At 44.7% G+C, this 22,368-nt stretch overlaps 1 protein-coding gene across 1 annotated transcript; it reads right to left on the reverse strand.

The window, feature by feature from the left end:
• Positions 1–17,668: 17,668 nt before the first annotated feature.
• LOC311319880 (doublesex- and mab-3-related transcription factor A1-like) lies at positions 17,669–19,490 on the reverse strand (the record flags this gene model as incomplete). The annotated part of the gene is made up of 2 exons (XM_084451510.1): positions 18,857–19,490; positions 17,669–18,522 (listed from the first exon to the last, which is right to left on the reverse strand). Exons 1-2 carry the CDS (start codon positions 19,350–19,352, stop codon positions 17,669–17,671), a joined length of 1,350 nt encoding a protein of 449 aa, XP_084307636.1. The 5' UTR covers positions 19,353–19,490.
• Positions 19,491–22,368: the final 2,878 nt, after the last annotated feature.

The following is a 22,368-nucleotide window of genomic DNA, read 5'->3' on the forward strand; positions in this document are numbered from 1 at the left end:
ATGTATGGAGGAGTTATGAGGACTTCGTGTTTTATGGCGAAATGTCAAACTTTGGCGGGGCGCCACGGCAAGGGTGTTTGGTGAAAACTCAATTTTTTTGATAACTTTTGATCACAAAGGTCTTACGATGAAGCTGACCCGATATGAAGTTGATCGGATGAAATCTGTAGGAGGAGTTCGTCGAAGTACGAGGCATGGAAATGGTCAAAACACGGACAAAATGGCACATTAAGAGCAAAATGGCGGACTTCCTGTTGCATGTTGGGTATAGCTCCAAGAGACATTTTAGTGTGGCTCGATGAAATACATATGCCCACCGAATTTCGTTCGCCTACATCAAACTGAAAGGTGGGGCTCGCCATTTAAAACTTTCCAGGGGGCGCTCTTGAGCCGTTTTGCCACGCCCATTTCCGTCACCAATGAAATATCCGATTTTCACCGGGACTGATGTATCTGCAAAGTTTCATCCGTTTTCATCGATGTTTAGGCCGCCAAAAAGGCATTTGTTTGGGGAGAAGAAGGAGGAGAAGAAGGAGAAGGAGAATAATAATCCTTCGAGTTTCAATAGGGCCTCGCACCGCCAGTGCTCGGGCCCTAACTAGTGCTGCGAGCAGCAGTGAGCGGGCCCTCGCACCCCACGCGGGTCGGGGTGTGGCGCCGTTAAAGGGTGTGCTATTTCGGTGTCCTGTACTGACAGAAACTTCCTGTCACCAGTAGGTGGTGCTCTAAGCGTGACTCAATACCGATGCATAGATGTGTTCAGGACAGTACCTTGATGAAGCGTGAGAAATGTTGTGTAAATCGGACAAAGTATGTAGGAGTTATGAGGACTTCCTGTAAGCAGTAGGTGGCGCTGTAGGTATGACGCAATACTGACCTACAGATGTGTTCAAGATGCGACCTTCATCAAGCATGAGCAATTTGGAGTAAATCGGATAATGTATGTAGGAGTTATGAGTACTTCCTGTTTCACCAGTAGGTGGCGCTGTAAGTGTAACTCAATACCGACGCATAGATGTGTTCAGAAGGTGACCTTCATGAAGCGTCAGCAATTTGGTGCAAATCGGATGATGTATGCAGGAGTTATGAGGACTTCCTGTTTCACCAATAGGTGGCGCTATAAGTATGACGCTATACTGACACATAGATGTGTTCAGGACAGAACCGTCATGAAGCGTGAGATATATCGGACAAATTGGATAATGTATGTAGGAGTTATGAGGACTTCCTGTTTCACCAATAGGTGGCGCTATAAGTATGACGCAATACTGACACATAGATGTGTTCAGGACAGAACCGTCATGAAGCGTGAGAAATATCGGACAAATCGGATAATGTATGTAGGAGATATGAGGACTTCCTGTTTCACCAATAGGTGGCGCTATAAGTATGACGCAATACTGACACATAGATGTGTTCAGGACATAACCGTCATGAAGCGTGAGAAATATCGGACAAATCGGATAATGTATGTAGGAGATATGAGGACTTCCTATTTCACCAATAGGTGGCGCTATAAGTATGACGCAATACTGACACATAGATGTGTTCAGGACAGAACCGTCATGAAGCGTGAGAAATATCGGACAAATCGGATAATGTATGTAGGAGATATGAGGACTTCCTGTTTCACCAATAGGTGGCGCTATAAGTATGACGCAATACTGACACATAGATGTGTTCAGGACAGAACCGTCATGAAGCGTGAGAAATATCGGACAAATCGGATAATGTATGTAGGAGATATGAGGACTTCCTGTTTCACCAATAGGTGGCGCTATAAGTATGACGCAATACTGACACATAGATGTGTTCAGGACAGAACCGCCATGAAGCGTGAGAAATATCGGACAAATCGGACAATGTATGGAGGAGTTATGAGGACTTCCTGTTTCACCAATAGGTGGCGCTATAAGTATGACGCAATACTGACACATAGATGTGTTCAGGACAGAACCGTCATGAAGCGTGAGATATATCGGACAAATCGGATAATGTATGGAGGAGATATGAGGACTTCCTGTTTCACCAATAGGTGGCGCTATAAGTATGACGCAATACTGACACATAGATGTGTTCAGGACAGAACCGTCATGAAGCGTGAGAAATATCGGACAAATCGGATAATGTATGGAGGAGTTATGAGGACTTCCTGTTTCACCAATAGGTGGCGCAATAAGTATGACGCAATACTGACCCATAGATGTGTTCAGGACAGAACCGTCATGAAGCGTGAGATATATCGGACAAATCGGATAATGTATGGAGGAGTTATGAGGACATCGTGTTTTATGGCGAAATGTCAAACTTTGGCGGGGCGCCACGGCAAGGCTGTTTGGTGAAAACTCAATTTTTTTGATAACTTTTGATCACAAAGGTCTTAAGATGAAGCTGACCGGATATGAAGTTGATCGGATGAAATCTGTAGGAGGAGTTCGTCGAAGTACGAGGCATGGAAATGGTCAAAACAAGGACAAAATGGCACATTAAGATCAAAATGGCGGACTTCCTGTTGCATGTTGGGTATAGCTCCAAGAGACATTTAAGTGTGGCTCGATGAAATACATATGCCCACCGAATTTCGTTCGCCTACATCAAACTGAAATGTGGGGCTCGCCATTTTAAACTTTCCAGGGGGCGCTCTTGAGCCGTTTTGCCACACCCATTTCCGTCACCCATGAATTATCAAATTTTTCACCGGGACTGACGTATCTGCAAAGTTTCATCCGTTTTCATCGATGTTCAGGCCGCCTAAAAGGCATTTGTTTGGAGTAAAGAAGGAGAAGGAGAATAATAATAATCCTTCGAAATACAATAGGGCCTCGCACCGCCAGTGCTCGGGCCCTAACTAGTGCTGCGAGCAGCAGTGAGCGGGCCCTCGCACCCCACGCGGGTCGGGGTGTGGCGCCGTTAAAGGGTGTGCTATTTCGGTGTCCAGTACTGACAGAAACTTCCTTTCACCAGTAGGTGGCGCTCTAAGCGTGACTCAATACCGACGCATAGATGTGTTCAGGACAGTACCTTGATGAAGCTTGAGAAATGTTGTGTAAATCGGACAAAGTATGTAGGAGTTATGAGGACTTCCTGTAAGCAGTAGGTGGCGCTGTAGGTATGACGCAATACTGACCTACAGATGTGTTCAAGATGCGACCTTCATCAAGCATGAGCAATTTGGAGTAAATCGGATAATGTATGTAGGAGTTATGAGTACTTCCTGTTTCACCAGTAGGTGGCGCTGTAAGTGTAACTCAATACCGACGCATAGATGTGTTCAGAAGGTGACCTTCATGAAGCGTCAGCAATTTGGTGCAAATCGTATGATGTATGCAGGAGTTATGAGTACTTCCTGTTTCACCAATAGGTGGCGCTATAAGTATGACGCAATACTGACACATAGATGTGTTCAGGACAGAACCGTCATGAAGCGTGAGCTATATCGGACAAATCGGATAATGTATGGAGGAGTTATGAGGACGTACTGTTTCACCAATAGGTGGCGCTATAAGTATGACGCAATACTGACACATAGATGTGTTCAGGACAGAACCGTCATGAAGCGTGAGATATATCGGACGAATTGGATAATGTATGGAGGAGTTATGAGGACGTACTGTTTCACCAATAGGTGGCGCTATAAGTATGACGCAATACTGACATATAGATGTGTTCAGGACAGAACTGTCATGAAGCGTGAGACATATCGGACAAATCGGATAATGTATGGAGGAGTTATGAGGACGTACTGTTTCACCAATAGGTGGCGCTATAAGTATGACGCAAAACTGACACATAGATGTGTTCAGGACAGAACCGTCATGAAGCGTGAGATATATCGGACAAATTGGATAATGTATGGAGGAGTTATGAGGACGTACACAGAACCGTCATGAAGCGTGAGATATATCGGACAAATTGGATAATGTATGGAGGAGTTATGAGGACGTACTGTTTCACCAATAGGTGGCGCTATAAGTATGACACAATACTGACTCATAGATGTGTTCAGGACAGAACTGTCATGAAGCGTGAGACATATCGGACAAATCGGATAATGTATGGAGGAGTTATGAGGACGTACTGTTTCACCAATAGGTGGCGCTATAAGTATGACGCAATACTGACACATAGATGTGTTCAGGACAGAACCGACATGAAGCGTGAGATATATCAGACAAATTGGATAATGTATGGAGGAGTTATGAGGATGTACTGTTTCACCAATAGGTGGCGCTATAAGTATGACACAATACTGACACATAGATGTGTTCAGGACAGAACCGTCATGAAGCGTGAGATATATCGGACAAATTGGATAATGTATGGAGGAGTTATGAGGACGTACTGTTTCACCAATAGGTGGCGCTATAAGTATGACGCAATACTGACACATAGATGTGTTCAGGACAGAACCGTCATGAAGCGTGAGATATATCGGACAAATTGGATAATGTATGGAGGAGTTATGAGGACTTCGTGTTTTATGGCGAAATGTCAAACTTTGGCGGGGCGCCACGGCAAGGGTGTTTGGTGAAAACTCAATTTTTTTGATAACTTTTGATCACAAAGGTCTTAAGATGAAGCTGACCCAATATGAAGTTGATCGGATGAAATCTGTAGGAGGAGTTTGTCGAAGTACGAGGCATGGAAATGGTCAAAACAAGGACAAAATGGCACATTAAGAGCAAAATGGCGGACTTCCTGTTGCATGTTGGGTATAGCTCCAAGAGACATTTAAGTGTGGCTCGATGAAATACATATGCCCTCCGAATTTCGTAAGCCTACATCAAACTGAAAGGTGGGGATCGCCATTTTAAACTTTCCAGGGGGCGCTCTTGAGCCGTTTTGCCACGCCCATTTCAATCACCCATGAATTATCAAATTTTTCACCGGGACTGACGTATCTGCAAAGTTTCATCCGTTTTCATCGATGTTCAGGCCGCCTAAAAGGCATTTGTTTGGAGTAAAGAAGGAGAAGGAGAAGGAGAAGAAGGAGAAGAATAATAATCCTTCGAGTTTCAATAGGGCCTCGCACCGCCAGTGCTCGGGCCCTAATAATAATCCTTCGAGTTTCAATAGGGCCTCGCACCGCCAGTGCTCGGGCCCTAATAATCCTTCGAGTTTCAATAGGGCCTCGCACAGCCAGTGCTCGGGCCCTAATAATAATCCTTCGAGTTTCAATAGGGCCTCGCACCGCCAGTGCTCGGGCCCTAATAATAATCCTTCGAAATACAATAGGGCCTCGCACCGCCAGTGCTCGGGCCCTTATTATATTAAATAATTAGCTGTGACTATGAAAATGTAAAACTTAAGTCCAGTTGCTCATGAGGGTGTCATTTAAAGGTGCCCTCCCTCCAGCTCTGTTTTCAGCAAGGGGTATAAACCGTTAGTAGATTAGAAAAGAAACATCAAATTGTGTGCAGGTTGATTAGGCAGTTTGACAGGTCATTCCAATCATTTCACTTGGTCAGAAGTGTGATTGGTTGTTCTGTTTTTATCTGTATTGAGCATTCATGTGTCAAATCTCTTATTTCATTGATTACATTCCAGAGGAGATGGCACCTTTAAACACATGATTCCCACCATGGGTCGCAGTGATAGAGAATCCGGCCTACTTTTTTTTTTTTAATTAATGAAAAAGCATTCAATTTATAACAAACAGGGAAATATACAATCAATAACATTTCTAAGATGAGGTATTAACCTCAACATACAGTACAATATGAAGGATATAAGCGAAAATTTAAAAAAAGAAAAAGAAAAAAAAAGACAGGAGCAGTTTGGCAAAGAATCTTGCCGACTTCAACTGTGAACCAAGCAAGCAGTGACGTCACGGGATAGCCCGATTGCTAGCCTAATAGGACTGTAATACAACGTTATCTAATGACGTTGCAGGGACCCATGTTGCCAATGTTTCTGTCTAATTAGACATAGGAGGGTAAAGTTATTTTCGACCATAGATGGACGTTGTCACAACATCGCCTGATGGTAACGTTGCAACTTACCTAAGTTCAACTTATATGCAACGTTGCTGCAACCCACTGTGTTAGTAGGGAATGTACTGACCTCCCGGCACAGGCCTGACCCTGTTGGCAAGCTGCCTTGGTCCTAGCCAAGGAACAAGCGTTTCAGCTTCCGCTCACCTGTATGCAGCTTATACCATGCTGACTGGCCTGGACTAGTCACCACATCCACAGTCTAGCCAAGTTAGAGATACCCTTGTGCACTTTACAAAACAAGTGTCATACAATTAAGGTCATCATTTGGCAGCATGTGTGCTGTAAGTGTAAAGACAAGATACAGATCATTTTCTCCAGGTTTTATTGAATAGCTTGTAGACCACACTGAAACACAGGGCTGACAGTTCAAGGCGGACCTGTTTGGGTCGAGGCTCTGCTTAGTCTGCTGGCCCAGGTGAACTATCAAACTGGATGTACTGACGCTGAGAATGGAGACACACACACACACGACACAGCTGGCCGACACTTCCTGCACTCTAAGAGGTTAGGGTTAGGGCTAGACAATGTAGGTTGGCATAAAATATTTATTTTTAAATGGATGGAAAGATGCTGCCCATGCCTAGATCTTTATGTCTATTCAGCATGTCTGTTCTCACCCACTGAGGTCCCATCACCAAACGTGAAGCCTCGGATACAATAATAAAACAGGGGAAGACAATGAAAGATAGAGATAGATAGACAGACAGATATGTAGACAGATAGGTTAAAAATTAGAACTGTTAGTGTTGTGATCAGACGGTACAACCAAAATGTCACCTCAGTGTAGTGATGCAGACAGAGTTATAAACACCTGCTCCTTGATTAGGAGGTTATCATCTGCCCACTGAAACATTCAGGACCAGGGCCGTACGCAGGATTTTTGTAATAGCAAGGTCATTTAGTTGTGGTGCTTCAATCTGGTGCACTTTGAGAGCAAAATTAAGAAGCTAGATCCATAAAGAACAACACATCATATTGGATTAATATCATCTTTAACTGAGAGCAGTGGAGGTCAGAGAGGACACAACTTAAGTGAATGTTGATGAGAACACACCATCTATTAGAAACATGAGACTAGCTCCTCCTGCCACCTCTCTCCCAGCCTGGCCTCCTCCACTCTGATGTCCATGTTGGTCTCCTCCTGTCACCTCTCTTCCACTGTGGTGTCCATGTTGGTCTCCTCCTGTCACCTCTCTTCCACTGTGGTGTCCATGTTGGTCTCCTCCTGTCACCTCTCTTCCACTCGTGTCCATGTTGGTCTCCTCCTGTCACCTCTCTTCCACTGTGGTGTCCATGTTGGTCTCCTCCTGTCACCTCTCCTCCACTGTGGTGTCCATTTTCATCTCCTGTCCACAAATTAACAAAACATAACACATGCGGCACACCTGATTAATCACTTCCATCCAATGGTATAGGACAGGAAATAAGGATGCCTGTAGAATTTCAGGAAGTAGTGGAGCTTGTGCAAAGAGCCTATTGCTTGGCAACACCAAACGCCCAGTGTTTATGAGAAAATAAATATGATTGATTTCTTTGTAGAAGCACTGCTCTGTTTGTGCATGTGCGCAGGTACTTTGCTAATGTTAACGTGGGTCAAGAATAGCCTACACTTAGCTAGCCACGTTGCGACGGCTAGGATCATGGATGTATACACTAACTTAGCTATTTAGCTAACGTTATGCATCTCAGCATCTTCATCTACGTTCTTAAATGTGAGCATTTAGGCGCTGTCAATGTTGAAACTAATTGAAAATGCATTAAAATAACTGCGTTTTGTTATGCACTTGTGTCAATTTCCCTTACCTCGAAAGACGTCCAATCTGTTCGCTTGATCGTCCTCCTCTGCAGCTGACACGTATTAATGACAAATTAGCTTTGCGTCTCACACCCCTTCTCCTAAGAGAAAGGCGATTCGCCAAATAAAAAGTGATTGACAACCGTTTCAGGCAAATTTTGTTTTTGATTGACAAGACGATTGTCAGCCTCTGATTGGCCAAAGTAAAAATTGATTGACAGTTGACCCGCCCCCTCGTAGTCTCCAGGACTGCAGAGACCCTTCTCCAAAATTCCAATATCACTTTTTCCTAGCGGGCGGGCATGGGGGCGGGTTCTTGAGACAGTTTGAGGCGAGGGGGAGTGCCAATTTTGTAAGTCTGACGTCAGACTTACAAGGGAGGTGAAAATGGCAGTTTAAAATTATATCATTTAGTTCTCTAAAACTAAAAAACACACAAATTCAACACTTCCAGAGTGTTCACACAATGCCTCCAAGTACAAATACCATGCAAAACCCCAGAAAATCCGATTTTGACTGGAGCACCTCTTTAACAGATATAGACCCGACGACAGTTACAGAGATAGATACTATAGATAGATAGGCTTTGTTTGTAATAATTAAATTACAACCAGACAGAGAACAAGGAGTTTGAGTTCACATACTTGTTAGCTAACTGGTACAGTAGTTAGCTAGCTATCTGACCCATGACCACTGACGTCTGACCCCTGTGTCATGTAAATGGTGTTTGTTTACATTGCAGTCTAGCTTACAATAGGGACTTTAAGCAACGACCGCTACAACGGGCCGCTACGGTGACCGGAAATGGATCAGTGCTCGATAGATAAACCTGCCTGCCGTAGCAGCTGATTCTACGACGGCAAAACCCCCCGTTTCGCGTAGTGGCTACAACGTCTCGGAGACGCTTCGCCGTAGGGACCGGTCGGCTGTTTGCTTAACGATTTGGACCGCTAGTGTCATAGCAGATCTATTTCCGGCCACCGTAGCAGTCCTGAAAACCGTTGTTGCTTAAAGTCCCTAATAGCTTTATATATTTTTCATTCCATATTTTTTCTAATTTAAGGTCCCATGACGGTTTTCTCTTCCTGCTTCTGCCTAAGCACTCCACAATACCACAATACAACGGTGTCATGTTTTACCGAAGGAGAAGTTAAGAAGACGGTAGCTATCAGTGGCTACAGCAGTTAGCTAATGTTAAGATCATTCCTGTAGCTGCTTTGCTGCTAATGCGAGTTCGTCTCCGTTCCTGCCTGAGAAACAGAAGTTGAACTAATAGCATCAAATTAGCTACAGGAATCATCGTTTTAAAGTTATCTATCTGCTTTTTAGCCACGACAACTACCGTTAATATTATGGAAGCTGCTGTCGTGAGCTAACTTGCTATCACGGTCTTATCGTGCAGCTTCACAGCCTGCTATTAGCAGACAGCACTAAAGTTGACAAAATCACACTTGCACATCATTAGAATTCCAACCAATTATCATTCAACTAAACATGGAACCTGAATACTACCTGATATTTCAACCTGCTGCCATCAGTGATTGGCGCGTCTGCTTGTTTGCGTCATGAATATCCTACGCAATGACATTCCATGTAGTGTCCCAAAACTGTTAAATCATTCCCTATGTAGTTCACTATGAGCAACACTACATAGGGAATAGGGAGTGAGTGAACCATTTCAAACACATCTCTAGTCAGCTCCGTTAGTTAGCTTACTCGTCTTGATGCCATGTTCAATATGAGAACACTCAGTTATCCTACTATCCTAGTTAACCTCTACTTGTCCCGATAAGGAGTTTGAGAACAAGGTAGGCTCATCTAATGTGCGAGATGAGCTACGGCAATCTTCTTCTTCTTGGCGGGTCGCGAACCAACTAAAGGTGCATACCGCCACCTACGTTACCGGAGTGTACTACCTCAGGCGACACACATTTCAAAATTAAAGACAAAGGAGGAAGAAGGATCAAATCCTACGACCGAGCCCCGTATCCCTAAGAAAGTCAGAGTGCTCTACTACAGTCCCTCACACCCTCTCCTGAGCCCAACAACCCCTGCAAACCCCTTCCCCGCCCAAGCTCACACAGCCTACTGCACAGAACAGACCTCTCAGAGACATAGTTACCACAGAACAGCAGGACATGCTCAACAGTCTCAGGACCCGCACAGGCCTCACACAACCCTGAATCACACTTCGCGATCAAATAAAGAGTGGACCTCAGCCCAGTATGGCCAAACCTCAACCTAGCCCTAACCACATCCTCCCTCCTGTACCTTTCCCTGAACTCCTTCACCAAAATAGAAGGTTGAATGCCATGATAATGCCTCCCCGTAGACCCCGCATCCCACTCCCCCTGCCACGACCCCCTAACCGCCGACCTAATCAGAGACTTAACCTCACCCCTCCCAAATGAAACCCCCAGGATAGTGTCACCGCCCAGGCGCAGCGCAGCCTTCGACAGTACATCAGCTCTCTCGTTGCCCCCAACACCAACATGAGCAGGGACCCAGCAGAACCTCACATCCACACCAGCCCTCTGCAACCGCAGCAGCATCACCCCAAGCTCAACCACCAGGTCAGGACAGAGCGCACCTCTCGACGACAAACTGAGGAGCAGAGTCCGAGCAGACCACCACTCTATCCGGCCTCACATCCTCAACCCACTGCAGCCCAAGAATGATGGCCACCACCTCAGCCGTGAACACAGACAAATGGTCGGGAAGCCGCTTTCTAACACCCACATCAAACTCAGGTATGAACACCCCTGCCCCCACTCGGCCACACCCCGGGTCCTTAGAACCATCCGTGAAGACCATCATGTAAGAGTAAATGGTCCGCCGCACATAGTCGAGCACCAGGGGGCCAATGCCAGCTCCATGCTGCTCCATCCACACGTCCTTCCACCAAAAGACTCAAGTCCACTGCAGGAACCGGGAGAAGCCAAGGCGGGACAGCCCCCCATACAACCGGAGGCCCAAACTCCAGAGTGCCCAAACCATACTCTTCCGCCATACCAGGTACGGTCCATCCAAACCCGGTGCCACGCCGCTGGCGTGCATACTCCCAGCAGTCACGTAATACCAACGCCGCAGGCTGCTCCCCCCGAGAGCCCCGCAGCTTAACCCAGTACGCCAGGGCCAGCTTCTTACGACGCAGAGACAGAGGCAGCTCACCAGACTCAACCAGGAGCGCAGCGGTGGGCGTTGACCTAAACGCACCCAGACAAAGCCTCAGGGCCCTGAACTGAATGCGATCCAGCCGTTCCAGCACACAGCGCGCAGCAGCGCCATAGACCACACAACCATAGTCAAGGGAAGAACGGAGCAAAGCCCTATACAGATCCAGCAGAGAACGGCCAACAGCACCCCAGTCATGCCCAGAAACAGACCTCATTAGAGGTTCCATAGGCTGCCCATACAGCGTGAGCTGCACATGTTCCAGTCGCCTCATCCTAATGAAAAACATGTAACAGGACTTAGTCACAGACAACTTAAAGCCCCAGTCATAAGACCAGCTCTCCACCTGGCCAACAGCCGCCTGGAGACAGGACACCACATTCGTCACATTCCCCCCCCTCTTCCAAATAGCCCCATCATCCGCATCATCCGCCCCTATACCATCGCCAATCAAGGAGAAGACATCATTAATCATGACATTGAACAAGACCGGGCTAATGGCGCTGCCCTGAGGAATGCCGTTGGCAACCTCAAAGAAAGAAAGTTACACATGGAGTCATAGGCCTTCTCCACATCAAAAAAGACGGCAGCCATGACTTCCTTATTACACACAGCCTTCTCCGCTTCGTTGCTGACCCGTACAAGAGCATCCATCGTAGATCTGCCTGCCCGAAAACCATTCTGACACGTGCTCAGCAGCTCCAGGTAATAGGACAGCCGACGCACGATCACCCTCCCCACTCCCCATCCACCAACACCGGAACACCAACATACCTCCTCTGCCCATTCATCTTCTTAACCATGGCCCAAACATCCCCAAAGGCAACTTCCCTGCCTATGGACGAGCAGAACCCCCGCCAGGCAGCCCTCTTGGTGGACTTAATCACCCGCCGGGCCAGGGCTCTCTTTCTCCGATAATCCTCCACAGCAACGTGGCTCCACCGAGACCTCAGCAGCCGGAACGCGCGATAACGTGCCCTCACCGCATCCCCACACTCTGCCGTCCACCACGGAACCATCTTACCCCTGCCCGCCCCACACTCACACAAGGATAGCCGCAACAGCCGCCCCAATTAGCAACGACATCACAGCACAGCTGTCCACATCATCCCCCAACAACACCCCGCCAGCAGCCTCCTCACAACAGGTCTCAAACCTCCCCCAGTTCGGCTTAGGGAAGCACCACCGCTCCACGGCGCAGGCGCCCTGCACAGACAGAGCAAAGGCTAGAGTGCACAAGACGGGAAAATGATCACTCACCACAGAAGAGCCAGACAAAACAGACCAGTCACACACACCACTCAAACCACCAGAGACCAACGTCAGATCCAAACACAAAGTCACGTTCCTAGTGACATCCACCCTAGTCCCCCGGCCATCATTAAGACACACCAGCAAGCGCTCCTCCATCACCTCCTCCACAACCTCCCCATTCCCGTCAGTGTGACCGCTGCCCCACAGAGAGTTGTGCGCATTCAAATCCCCACACCACATTTCCCTCCCACCAACAGCACCCAAAATCTCAGAAAACAACTGCACCGACAACGCCTTACAGGGATTATAAAAATTCACCAGCTTCAGCACACCCCGTGGGCTGCAGAGTTCAACCACCACACACTCCACCACAGGTGGCGCCTGCAGCCTCCTATACGCCAACGCATCCCTGAGGAACGTGACACAGACCCCACCAGGCCTACCCACCCTTTTCACACCGCACCCCACAATAACCCGGCAAGACAAAGTCCAGGCACGGCTTCAACCACGTTTCCTGAACACAAATAACATCAGGAACAACAGACAAGTCAGACACCATTTTCTTGAATTCCTGCCCATTCAAAACCAGACTCCTGGCATTCCAATGAAGGACGTGAAGAGCCATACCCAGGCTAAACACTGCCGGCCACAACATCAGCAGCAGGAGGGTTCAACATCCCATGGACCAGCTCAGCCGTAATATCCTCAATCCCAAGGAATTCAATCACCGCCGCAACAATAGTCTTGATCCGATCACTCTTAGTACGCTGCTACATCGCCACGTTGACAGCCTTACAGACAAAGGCAACAAACCTGTGCTTCTTTACAATCAGCGTGTCCTCAGTGATCGCCGCCACACTCGGGCGTTCCACAGGCGGCGGATGCAGGGCCAAAGGCCCCGGCGACGCCGGTCCCAAGCCAACAGGCCGGGAGCCAGGCAGGCCAGCACCAGAGCCAGCCACCCCAGCGCCCGTCACCCTCATAACCGCGTCCGCATACGAGACCTGGTGCGCCACACGGTACTTCTGCACCTCCCTATCCCGCATCTGCACAGGACAGCCACCAAACGCAGCACTATGCTCTCCACCACAATTACATTAACACAACTTGGCATCCAGAGCACACTCGCCGTATCCAGGACCACCTCCACATTTAGCGCACCTAGGCTTGCCTTTACACTGATCAGCCACATGACCCATCCGCTGGCACTTAAAACACCGAAGGGAATTGGGAACAAACTCCTGCACAGCAAAACACAAACACCCCACCCTCACCTTCGGGGGCCTCAGCGACCCTATAACCAATATGGACGAATACCATCAAATTACAGTCTTCACTTTAATCTCATAGCCATTGCATTGCACCCCGAATATTAGCTTATGATTGGACTATAAACACTGAACGCAAACTCCAGCTTAGCCAGCATTATGATGCTGAGGGAGACTAGCTAAAGTAGCTACACTTTTTCTAATGAATTGACCGATATATCCATTTTGCTCTCTCTTCATGAACTATTTTCTCTGTCTCTGTGCTGGGGGATGGGAGGGGTCATTATGATGCACTATGAATTCTGAAGACAAGCACCATACATTGAAACCTTTATCTATGCTCGAGAGGCACTGAGGTTGCCCTCATTTACAGTGACGACGAGCGACCAAAATAGCTACTAAACACCTCAAGCTCTGAAATCTGTGGATTTAGAAAATAGATGGCCTCCTGAGTAGAAAAGACTATACTTTTACTGAGACACCAAGCAGCGTTTTATTTTATTTTTTTACTGTATGTACAAAGCATAATGTACTTGGCAATGGGAAAAATTAATTAGGGCGAGCGGTGGTGCCCCCCCCCCCCTCGCATTCGCATGGTGGGAGACAATCAAGAACTTGGATATGATTGGTTATTGCCAAGTCCTATTGCCCACAAGTTTAGCTTTTTTCTACTTTTTACACGTCACCACCCCACCCTTTAAGCTTTATACTGCCGAATCGTCTGAGTTGCCTATGGTTATTCATAGAAAATAAATTGAGTCTGGAGACAAGTTGACTATCTGAATGCACAGTTAGACTTAGACGTAGGCATAACATAAGTCCTTATCAGCACTGCATTTAACAAGCAAATCTTAAAGAGTGATGGTTATGTTTGCTGTTCTTGTCGGCTCTGAGAGGACATTCTAACTTGGTTCTGGGAAACTACAGCCTGTGCAAGCTTTTCAAATGTAACATTTACCACACAGGTTAAGACTATCTATAGCCAATCAGAATCAAGATGTTGTGTTAGGGAGAAAAAAAAGATAATTACATGGACATAAGTTGTCAAGACAATTTTGCATTTGTGTGATTCTAATTATTAGCCTATTTGAGCCATTTCTGAGCAGTCCAGCTTGGAAATAATTGCAGGCCCATTTCAAAGCTGTCAGTTCTGGCAAAGATCCTTGAAAAGCTTGTAAGTGAACAGTGAAATTAGTTCTTATGTAAAAAATGATATTCTATCTATGCACCAGTCTGGCTTCAGAAAGCAACATAGCAACATTACAGCCACTATGAAAGTGGTGAACAATATTTTGGGCATTATGGATAAAAAACAGAGTCGTGCTGCTCTGTTTATTGATCTATCCAAGGCTTTTGATAGTCGATCACTTAATCTGAAGCAGAGGCTGACTATTATTGGTGTATCTGAGCAGGCAGTGGGGTGGTTTGTGAATTACCTAACAAAAAGGTCTCAATGTGTCAAATTTGATGGCCTCACTTCTAAGTGGCTTTACATTTGTAATAGGGTTCCATTTTAGGTCCACTATTATTCTCTATCTATATTAATAGTGTAGGTCATAATGTGGATGGCTCCAACTTTCATTTAAATGCAGATGCTACTGGGGTATATTGTGCTGGTCCCCCCATTATGGAGGCTCTTGCCAACTTACAGGCTGTTATTAATATTATACAGGCTCAGCTATCACAGCTAAATTGTATTTTTACACATACTTTCATTCTATTCAAGTTTGTCTAGCACCACCTACAGGCCATTAAGTAAATACTATAATACTATACCTATTCCTGCTATTTTCAATGGTTGCATTCCTATTGGTTGTTACATGGATAGTTATTCTCATGTTCAGAGCAGCCATTTTCCCTGTCAAAACAAATTAGAGAACAACATAATTCAAGACCTATTTCAATCGTGTTTCATCTGCCTGTGTGATCCTTGGAGGAGCTTTATTTGTGAATAGATTAGTTCATCTATGTTTTTAGAAATGATTTCTGCTCATATTCCGTTGAATTTCATTGGATTTGTTTACTATAATTCATAGTCAATTTTGTTTTACTTAGTTTCACACTACAACAACCTTCTACACAGCATCTTAAATGGACGTACAAGTACACGTCGACAACATACTTCATGCTCCTTCATCATCATTGAAGTTATCCAGTCAAGTCAGTGATGAGTGTTTAGATATCTGGTAATGTGCACCTCGCTACATGTTCAGGTGCCAGACAAATTTTTCTAATGCTAAGAAGAAACCTGAGAGCTCAAACATTCTTACTGCACATGGAAATAAATTAGAAGTTGTCTCCTGTTATACATATATTGGTGTCTGGCTTGATGACTGTCTTTCTTTTAAACACAGGTTAATAATCTCCTCAAAAAACTGAAGTTGAAGTTAGGGTTTTATTTCAGAAGCAAGTCTTGTTTCTCCTTTGAGGCCAGAAGAAGACTGGTCTCTGCTACCTTTTTTACCGGTGCTTGATTATGGTGACCTAGATAAATGCACCCACCCATTGCCTGCACATGTTAGATTCAGTATATCACAGTGCACTACATTTTATCACATTATAAAGCTCTAACTCATCACTGTACACTGTATTCCAGGGTTGGTTGGCCTTCGCTGATTGTATGGAGGCTCAGTCATTGGGTAAACTCCCGGCCTACATCTCCTCTCTGATTGTATGGAGTAGTTACAGTCTGAGATCACATGATGTGATCCTGTTGTCTGTGCCGAGTGCTAGTACTGAACTGGGAAATAAGGCTTTTATGTGCTGTTTCTCTTACCTGGAATAGCCTTCAAAAACATATAAAGCTAATGGAACTGGTCTCTCTGCCTGCTATTAAAGCACTCATAAGCTTGTATTGTTGTTAAATGCTTCCATTGGCTTATGTCAATATCCATAGGTATTTTAATTTGTACACTGTAATCTCTGCTCTATTGTAGTTTGTTATTGTTGTTTTTGTCTGTAAATTATAATGCTGCTATTTCGATCAGGTCTCCCTTGTAAATGAGATCTTTGATCTCAATGTGACCACCTGGTAAAATAAAGGTAAAATAAAAAAAATGTTTTAAGCCTATAAATGCAGACATTATTTTATAACACTGCCCCACATATATAGTCTTACACTGCTCAAGAATTCACCGTGCAGACTGGGGCACAAGATGGCCTGATCAACTTGACTTTTGCTTGGCCCTCATCAAAACCAAAGCAAATATCTTCCTCCTTTCTTCAAACTTTCCAGAAAATGGTAGAAAGATATGGGGATGTGATCTGATGAGAGTAAATATCCAAGCACCTTAGACCAGACCTCATAAATACTATGAAAACATAGCAGTGAGTTGATACCTCTGGGTTCCTGGAATACCTCAAAGTAGCTATTTAGAGGAGCTTGCTTCTGAGTGAAAATATGTTACACTTGCTATCAAAAAGCTTTGAAGCAACCCTGGTCTAACAATAAATAAATGAGTTTGGCAATAAGATAGTAATGTAACCTGAATGACTGGCAATCAATCAGCTTATGGGTGTATGATGAAATAGCCCAACCAAGAGATTTATTTTGTTGTATTAGATGTGTGTGTGTGTGTGTGTGTGTGTGTGTGTGTGTGTGTGTGTGTGTGTGTGTGCGCGCGCGTGTGTGTGGAAGGCAGCGTCGGTCACATTGTTAAAACCAACTTTTGATGTAAAGTGTGTTTGCAATTTATTGTTGAATTGATTGCCATATCATATTGGCCACAGTGGCAATTATTAGATAATGAAACTGATTGTACCTTATAGACAAGAGAACACATCATAACAGGCTATAGTATAAATTGAGAGGACATACGTTATTAATTATGAGGTCTAATAATTAATTATAATTGGGCCCAATAGTAGCCGAGTCCAATTGCAGCAGAACCTTAACTTTATCACTTAAATCGGATGGTGGTGTCGAGGAGACATGAACACACTTACAGTATGTCACTTGATATTCTTTATTTGGCACAAAACTTTACAAAATGTACATTGTACAAAAAATATATAAAACAATCATGGGGGGGGGGGACATTATGTTTAAGACTATACATTTAAAGTTTTTGGATGAAACTTCAAATATAATGTTCAACCAATTTGAAAAAACATGAGATACTTATAGTCCAAAGTCTAAGAGTTTATTTCTATTAATTCACATAGGGCATATTTCTTGACTGTTATTTATCGTTGTTAAAATGTGAGTATATACCAGTGCTGTACAGGGAGTCTTTGCTCTGGAGATATGATAGGTCTCGCACCATCCCTGGGAAAGAGTAGTCCAGCGGCGGGGGCATCGGAAACGCTGGCATCAGTGCGGACGTCACGTATGGTGATATGAAACTGGGCGTGGCACCACCTGCGGAGGAGTAGGCCAGACGCAAAGGACTGATCCCAAAGCGGGGGTTGAGTCCATAAAGTGGATCACCACCGGAAGATGTTGGAGTTTGCAGTGGAGAGAAAGCAGACGTGGCACCCATGGCACCCACTGCACCCCCTGAAAGGCCAAAATTGGGCCTTGGTGTGTGGTTTGAGTGAGCAGAAAGAGACAAGCATACGCTGTCTGCACTGTATTTATTCTCTTTGAAGTTCAGAACCATTTCAATGGCTTTTACAATGTCACCTTTGCAGGTTTTCACCACCGAGTCCAAGGTGTCCCGCTTGTGATGGGGAAATATCTTGGTCATGACATCTGTGGGGTCCTTTGGCCTGCTGCCGGGCTCCCTGAGCTCCAGGGAAGGATGTTCCTTCATCCTCTCTGACTCACTCCCTGACTCCAGGTCTGAAGATGACAGCGACTGTTGGCTCTCTGTGTGCACGGATTGCTGGTCGAAGACGGGGGAGTGACTGCCAGTCTCCTTATCGAACCCTGCCCGGTGTTTGTCCTTGCTTGCCGAGGTCTTGTGTTTGTCCTCCTTGCTTGGTGAGGTCTCCTTCTTGTCCCCAGTAGGAGAGGACACTGGGAAGGGATGAGGCGCAAAGAACGATCGACCCATGAATCCGTTGTACAAGTTATATTTGCTAATTTTGTCATCTGGAATATGTGTAAAAGAGTAAAATCAGATTAGGCCCAGATCATGGTTGTCCATACATTTCAGCTATTATGCTTTCTTTTCACACTGCGTAAAATTCCTTCAGTATTTTACAAGATAACTTTGTAGAATAGCCTACATGCATAATAAAATGCAATATATGCAATATACATTATACATTGTATTCACTTTTATTATTCAGGCGAAGACCTGATTAGCCTATCTATTAATCTATTAGGGTATCTCAGACGCATAATTAGGCCTACGCTTTCAAATAAGTAGTAGAGTAAAACGATTGTAAAACTTTTTATGGTGTAACTGGTGCCGATAGCTCACCATCTTTTGGGTCATCACCTCCAAAAACATCAAAACTCTGAGTTCTCGGTGCGATGTTTGTAGTTCCGTGTCCTCTTGTGCCAGCTGGGGATACCGCAGTCATTCCGTTCTCCCCGGTGCCCGAGCTGTTGTACATGAAGTGCAGCTCGCGGGCCTCGCTCTCCTCCTGCGCCTGCTGCCTCCGCAGTGCTACTTGCGCGGCCATCACCCGCTGCCTCTCCGCTATCAACGTGCATTTAGCGCACACACAGTCTCTCCAACGACAGAAGCGCTTGTGGCCTTTGAGCGCGGACACCACGCCGTGGTTCCTGCACCGGGCACATTTCGGTGTTCTGGGGTAGCCCTTCTCCAGAGAGGAGTTACAGACTGCCGCGGCGGCCGCCCGGAGAAAGAGAGGCGAGGGACGCAGGAGAGAAGCGGGCACATGCAAACCTCCGACCGAAAGAGGTGTGGGAGTGTGCCCGGTTAGGCCGAGCGGTCTGATGCTGCCATCCATCGCTCTGGGGGATGTAAACAGATTCTCCAGAAGGTCCAGTGTAATTTTCAAGTTTTCAGTGTTCTGTTCGCCCAGGCCTACCCGTTTTCTCTTAACTGACGCTGGAACTGTAAACTCTTGCGTTTAAAAGTTCTCCAGCTTCAGGTGGCTTGACAGAATACACCGCTGCCACTCCCCCTTTCCTTCCAATAGCGAAGAGAACCGCCTATGAATATGCGGACTAGGTGAGTAGGTCAACCCCTGTACTTTTGTGCCAATCGATTATTCTTTTGAAAACCAACACCGGAAAAGCTCAAATGAGTGTTTGTTCATTGTTTTATATTTTACCAAAATAGAGAACACGGAACTAAAGAGCCGTATTTCGTCTTTTGTCTGATCCAAGAAGAAAAAAAACAGATAAACAATTTGAATAATTTGGGTATTTGCTCGTTCCGTTTTTCATCATTCCATTTTATATCGAAGAATTAAGAAAGGGAAAGCAGATAGGCCTACGTGACAGTGGCCGGAACGTATGGACTTTCAGAATAAAGGCCTACCCCCTAGATAGATCGGTGAATAAAAATATAGGCTACATAGGCCTATGCTAATACCAGAGGGGAGTAATACCAGAGGCAATACGTCTAAACAATGCAAACTCAACAAACATGAAAAAAAGGCTGTAGACTATTGTAAAACAATAGATGATAGACAGACTTACATTATTCATATTATTATTGCAAGGAAGTTAACCTAAGTTAAGATTACAGCACTAATAACTACCTTAGGCTACTAACTAAGAAAGCAAATATGCCTAATACTGACATAGGCCTACAGTAGGTCGAGCATATTTGCGGTTAGTTAGATGGCGGCAATGCTCTAGTCATACTGACATGTAACCTACTGACATGTAGCCCATGTCAAAGACATAGGGATATTGCCTACTCAAGCCCCTGCCCAAGGCACTGGCAAAGTTCTGGGGTTGGTCCCCATTCCCTGGGCAGTAGGCCTAGGGAATGGTGCCTAATGGTGACTAGTGCCTAGGCCTAGCCACAGCCATGGATTTCTTTATTATTAGACTTATAGGCTAATCACCGAGGAAAGGAAACAAGTGAGAGTTGATACGCAGTGTGTCACTGACAGGTCATGTTATGATGAGGGTTGTTATTGTTCATGTCCCTTCCTGTGTGTCTCTGAGCTGACATTTATATGCGTTATCACACTCACAGAAATAAACAATCAGTGGTGATTCCTCCTAACCAGGGTAAAGGTATTTTCACACCAAACGCGAATATTCTTGCGTAAAAACTAAAATAAAATCAAAACCCATATTTCTCAATTAGTCTGTTCACACCAAACGCGAAATTTCCGCGTTCCAAAAGCGAAATTTAATTTTTTCACAAATGTTTTGATTTTTCTGCAGAATTCTCTGGCCTGACAGGCACGTCACAATCAAATGACAGCAAGCCGAACATGCTGACAGCACAGCCTGTTGTCCGATAGGGCCTTACCCTACACACAACTATTATCATGTTGATCAATAAGCTCTGTCATACCCTCGGCTCATATAAGTAGACCTATAAATGGGGTTAGAATAGCTATGATTAGGTCCCTACTGTAGCCTAATAAACCTGGACGTGCCTACTTGTAGACCACTCTGTAATAGGCTAGAGGTTAAATTGAGGCTCTCTCCCTGACATTTTTCCAAGTTGGTGAGTGCAACCATAGGCCTACACCTCTGGATGTTGTATTGGAACAAGGCAATGAATATGAGTCCCTGGACTCTCTGATGCTTTGGCTATACTGGGAAATGTTCTCTGGGAGTGATGTGTACTGTATGCATAGAGTATGCATAGTTTTGAGTTAAAATTTGAGTTTAAGTGTTTTGAGTTTGCGGTCTTCTCTGAGAATGTAGTCTAGGCTACTATAGGCTCTACTGTATTCACATTTGCATAGTTCTGTGCTCTGGTGCTGCATAGTTCTGGTTATGCATTTCTAAATAAAGTTGTAAAGGTAATATTGTTTTATTTGTACATTTATACAACTATGACTTAGGGGTATTTAAGGACACAAGGACAGATATAAACTAGAAAATACATTTCCTGGAGAAAATGTGAGGCGGGGTAGTTGCTGAAGCTGGTTGTAACAACTACTGCCAATAATATCATAACAACTATTGTAAATACTGAATAACTACTATAAACACTATTGCTATTACTATTATAACTACAAATATAACTGTTAGCACTACCAATACTACTAAATACATTTCAATATAAATATAAAAAACTACTGCTTGTAATACACTCAAAAATAGATTTGACATCTCATGACTCAACGTTTTAATAAGCTCAATAGCTCAAAAAAGGTATAAATATTAGTTTACAGTCTGAATGTCATTCTGAATATGTATTTCAATATAAGGAAGGTAGGATGGTAGGACGGAAGTTAGTAGCCTAAGGAAGGAAGGTAGGAATACAAATGCCACAACAGTAGTTGTTGGAGGTGTTGGTGTGGAAGTTGAGGTGAATGCTACTACTGTTGTTATAAAAAGGATGCCTGTTGAGAGGATTACCCTACATTAACAGATCATCACTGCAGTGGTGTGAGGGTTAACAGTTGGATTAGGGTTAACAGTAACCTTACTGTTAGAGTTAGGTTATATAACAACTACTGCCAGTACTATTATAACTACTGTATATATAACTACTATAAACTCAATTGCTATTACTATTATAGCTACAAATATAACTGTTATATATACCAATAATAATAAATATATCTAAATATTAATAAACTACTATAAACTACTATAAATAGCCTACCACAGTTAGTACTACTGGTACTAAAGTAGAAGAAGGATTATACAATTCAAGTAGTGTTACAGTACAAACAGGGTTAGAATTCAAGTAGACTAATGAAGGTGCTGATGCAAGATAAAGGACATGGCCAACATTTTGGGAAAGACGCTTGTTTTCCATCTTCCCTGGGGTTAGACAAGCAGTATGAAGCATTTTCAATTCTGTGCGTGCAATATGGA

The sequence above is a fragment of the Borostomias antarcticus genome (genome assembly GCF_949987555.1).
Source record: "Borostomias antarcticus genome assembly, chromosome: 17".
NCBI lineage: Eukaryota > Metazoa > Chordata > Actinopteri > Stomiiformes > Stomiidae > Borostomias > Borostomias antarcticus.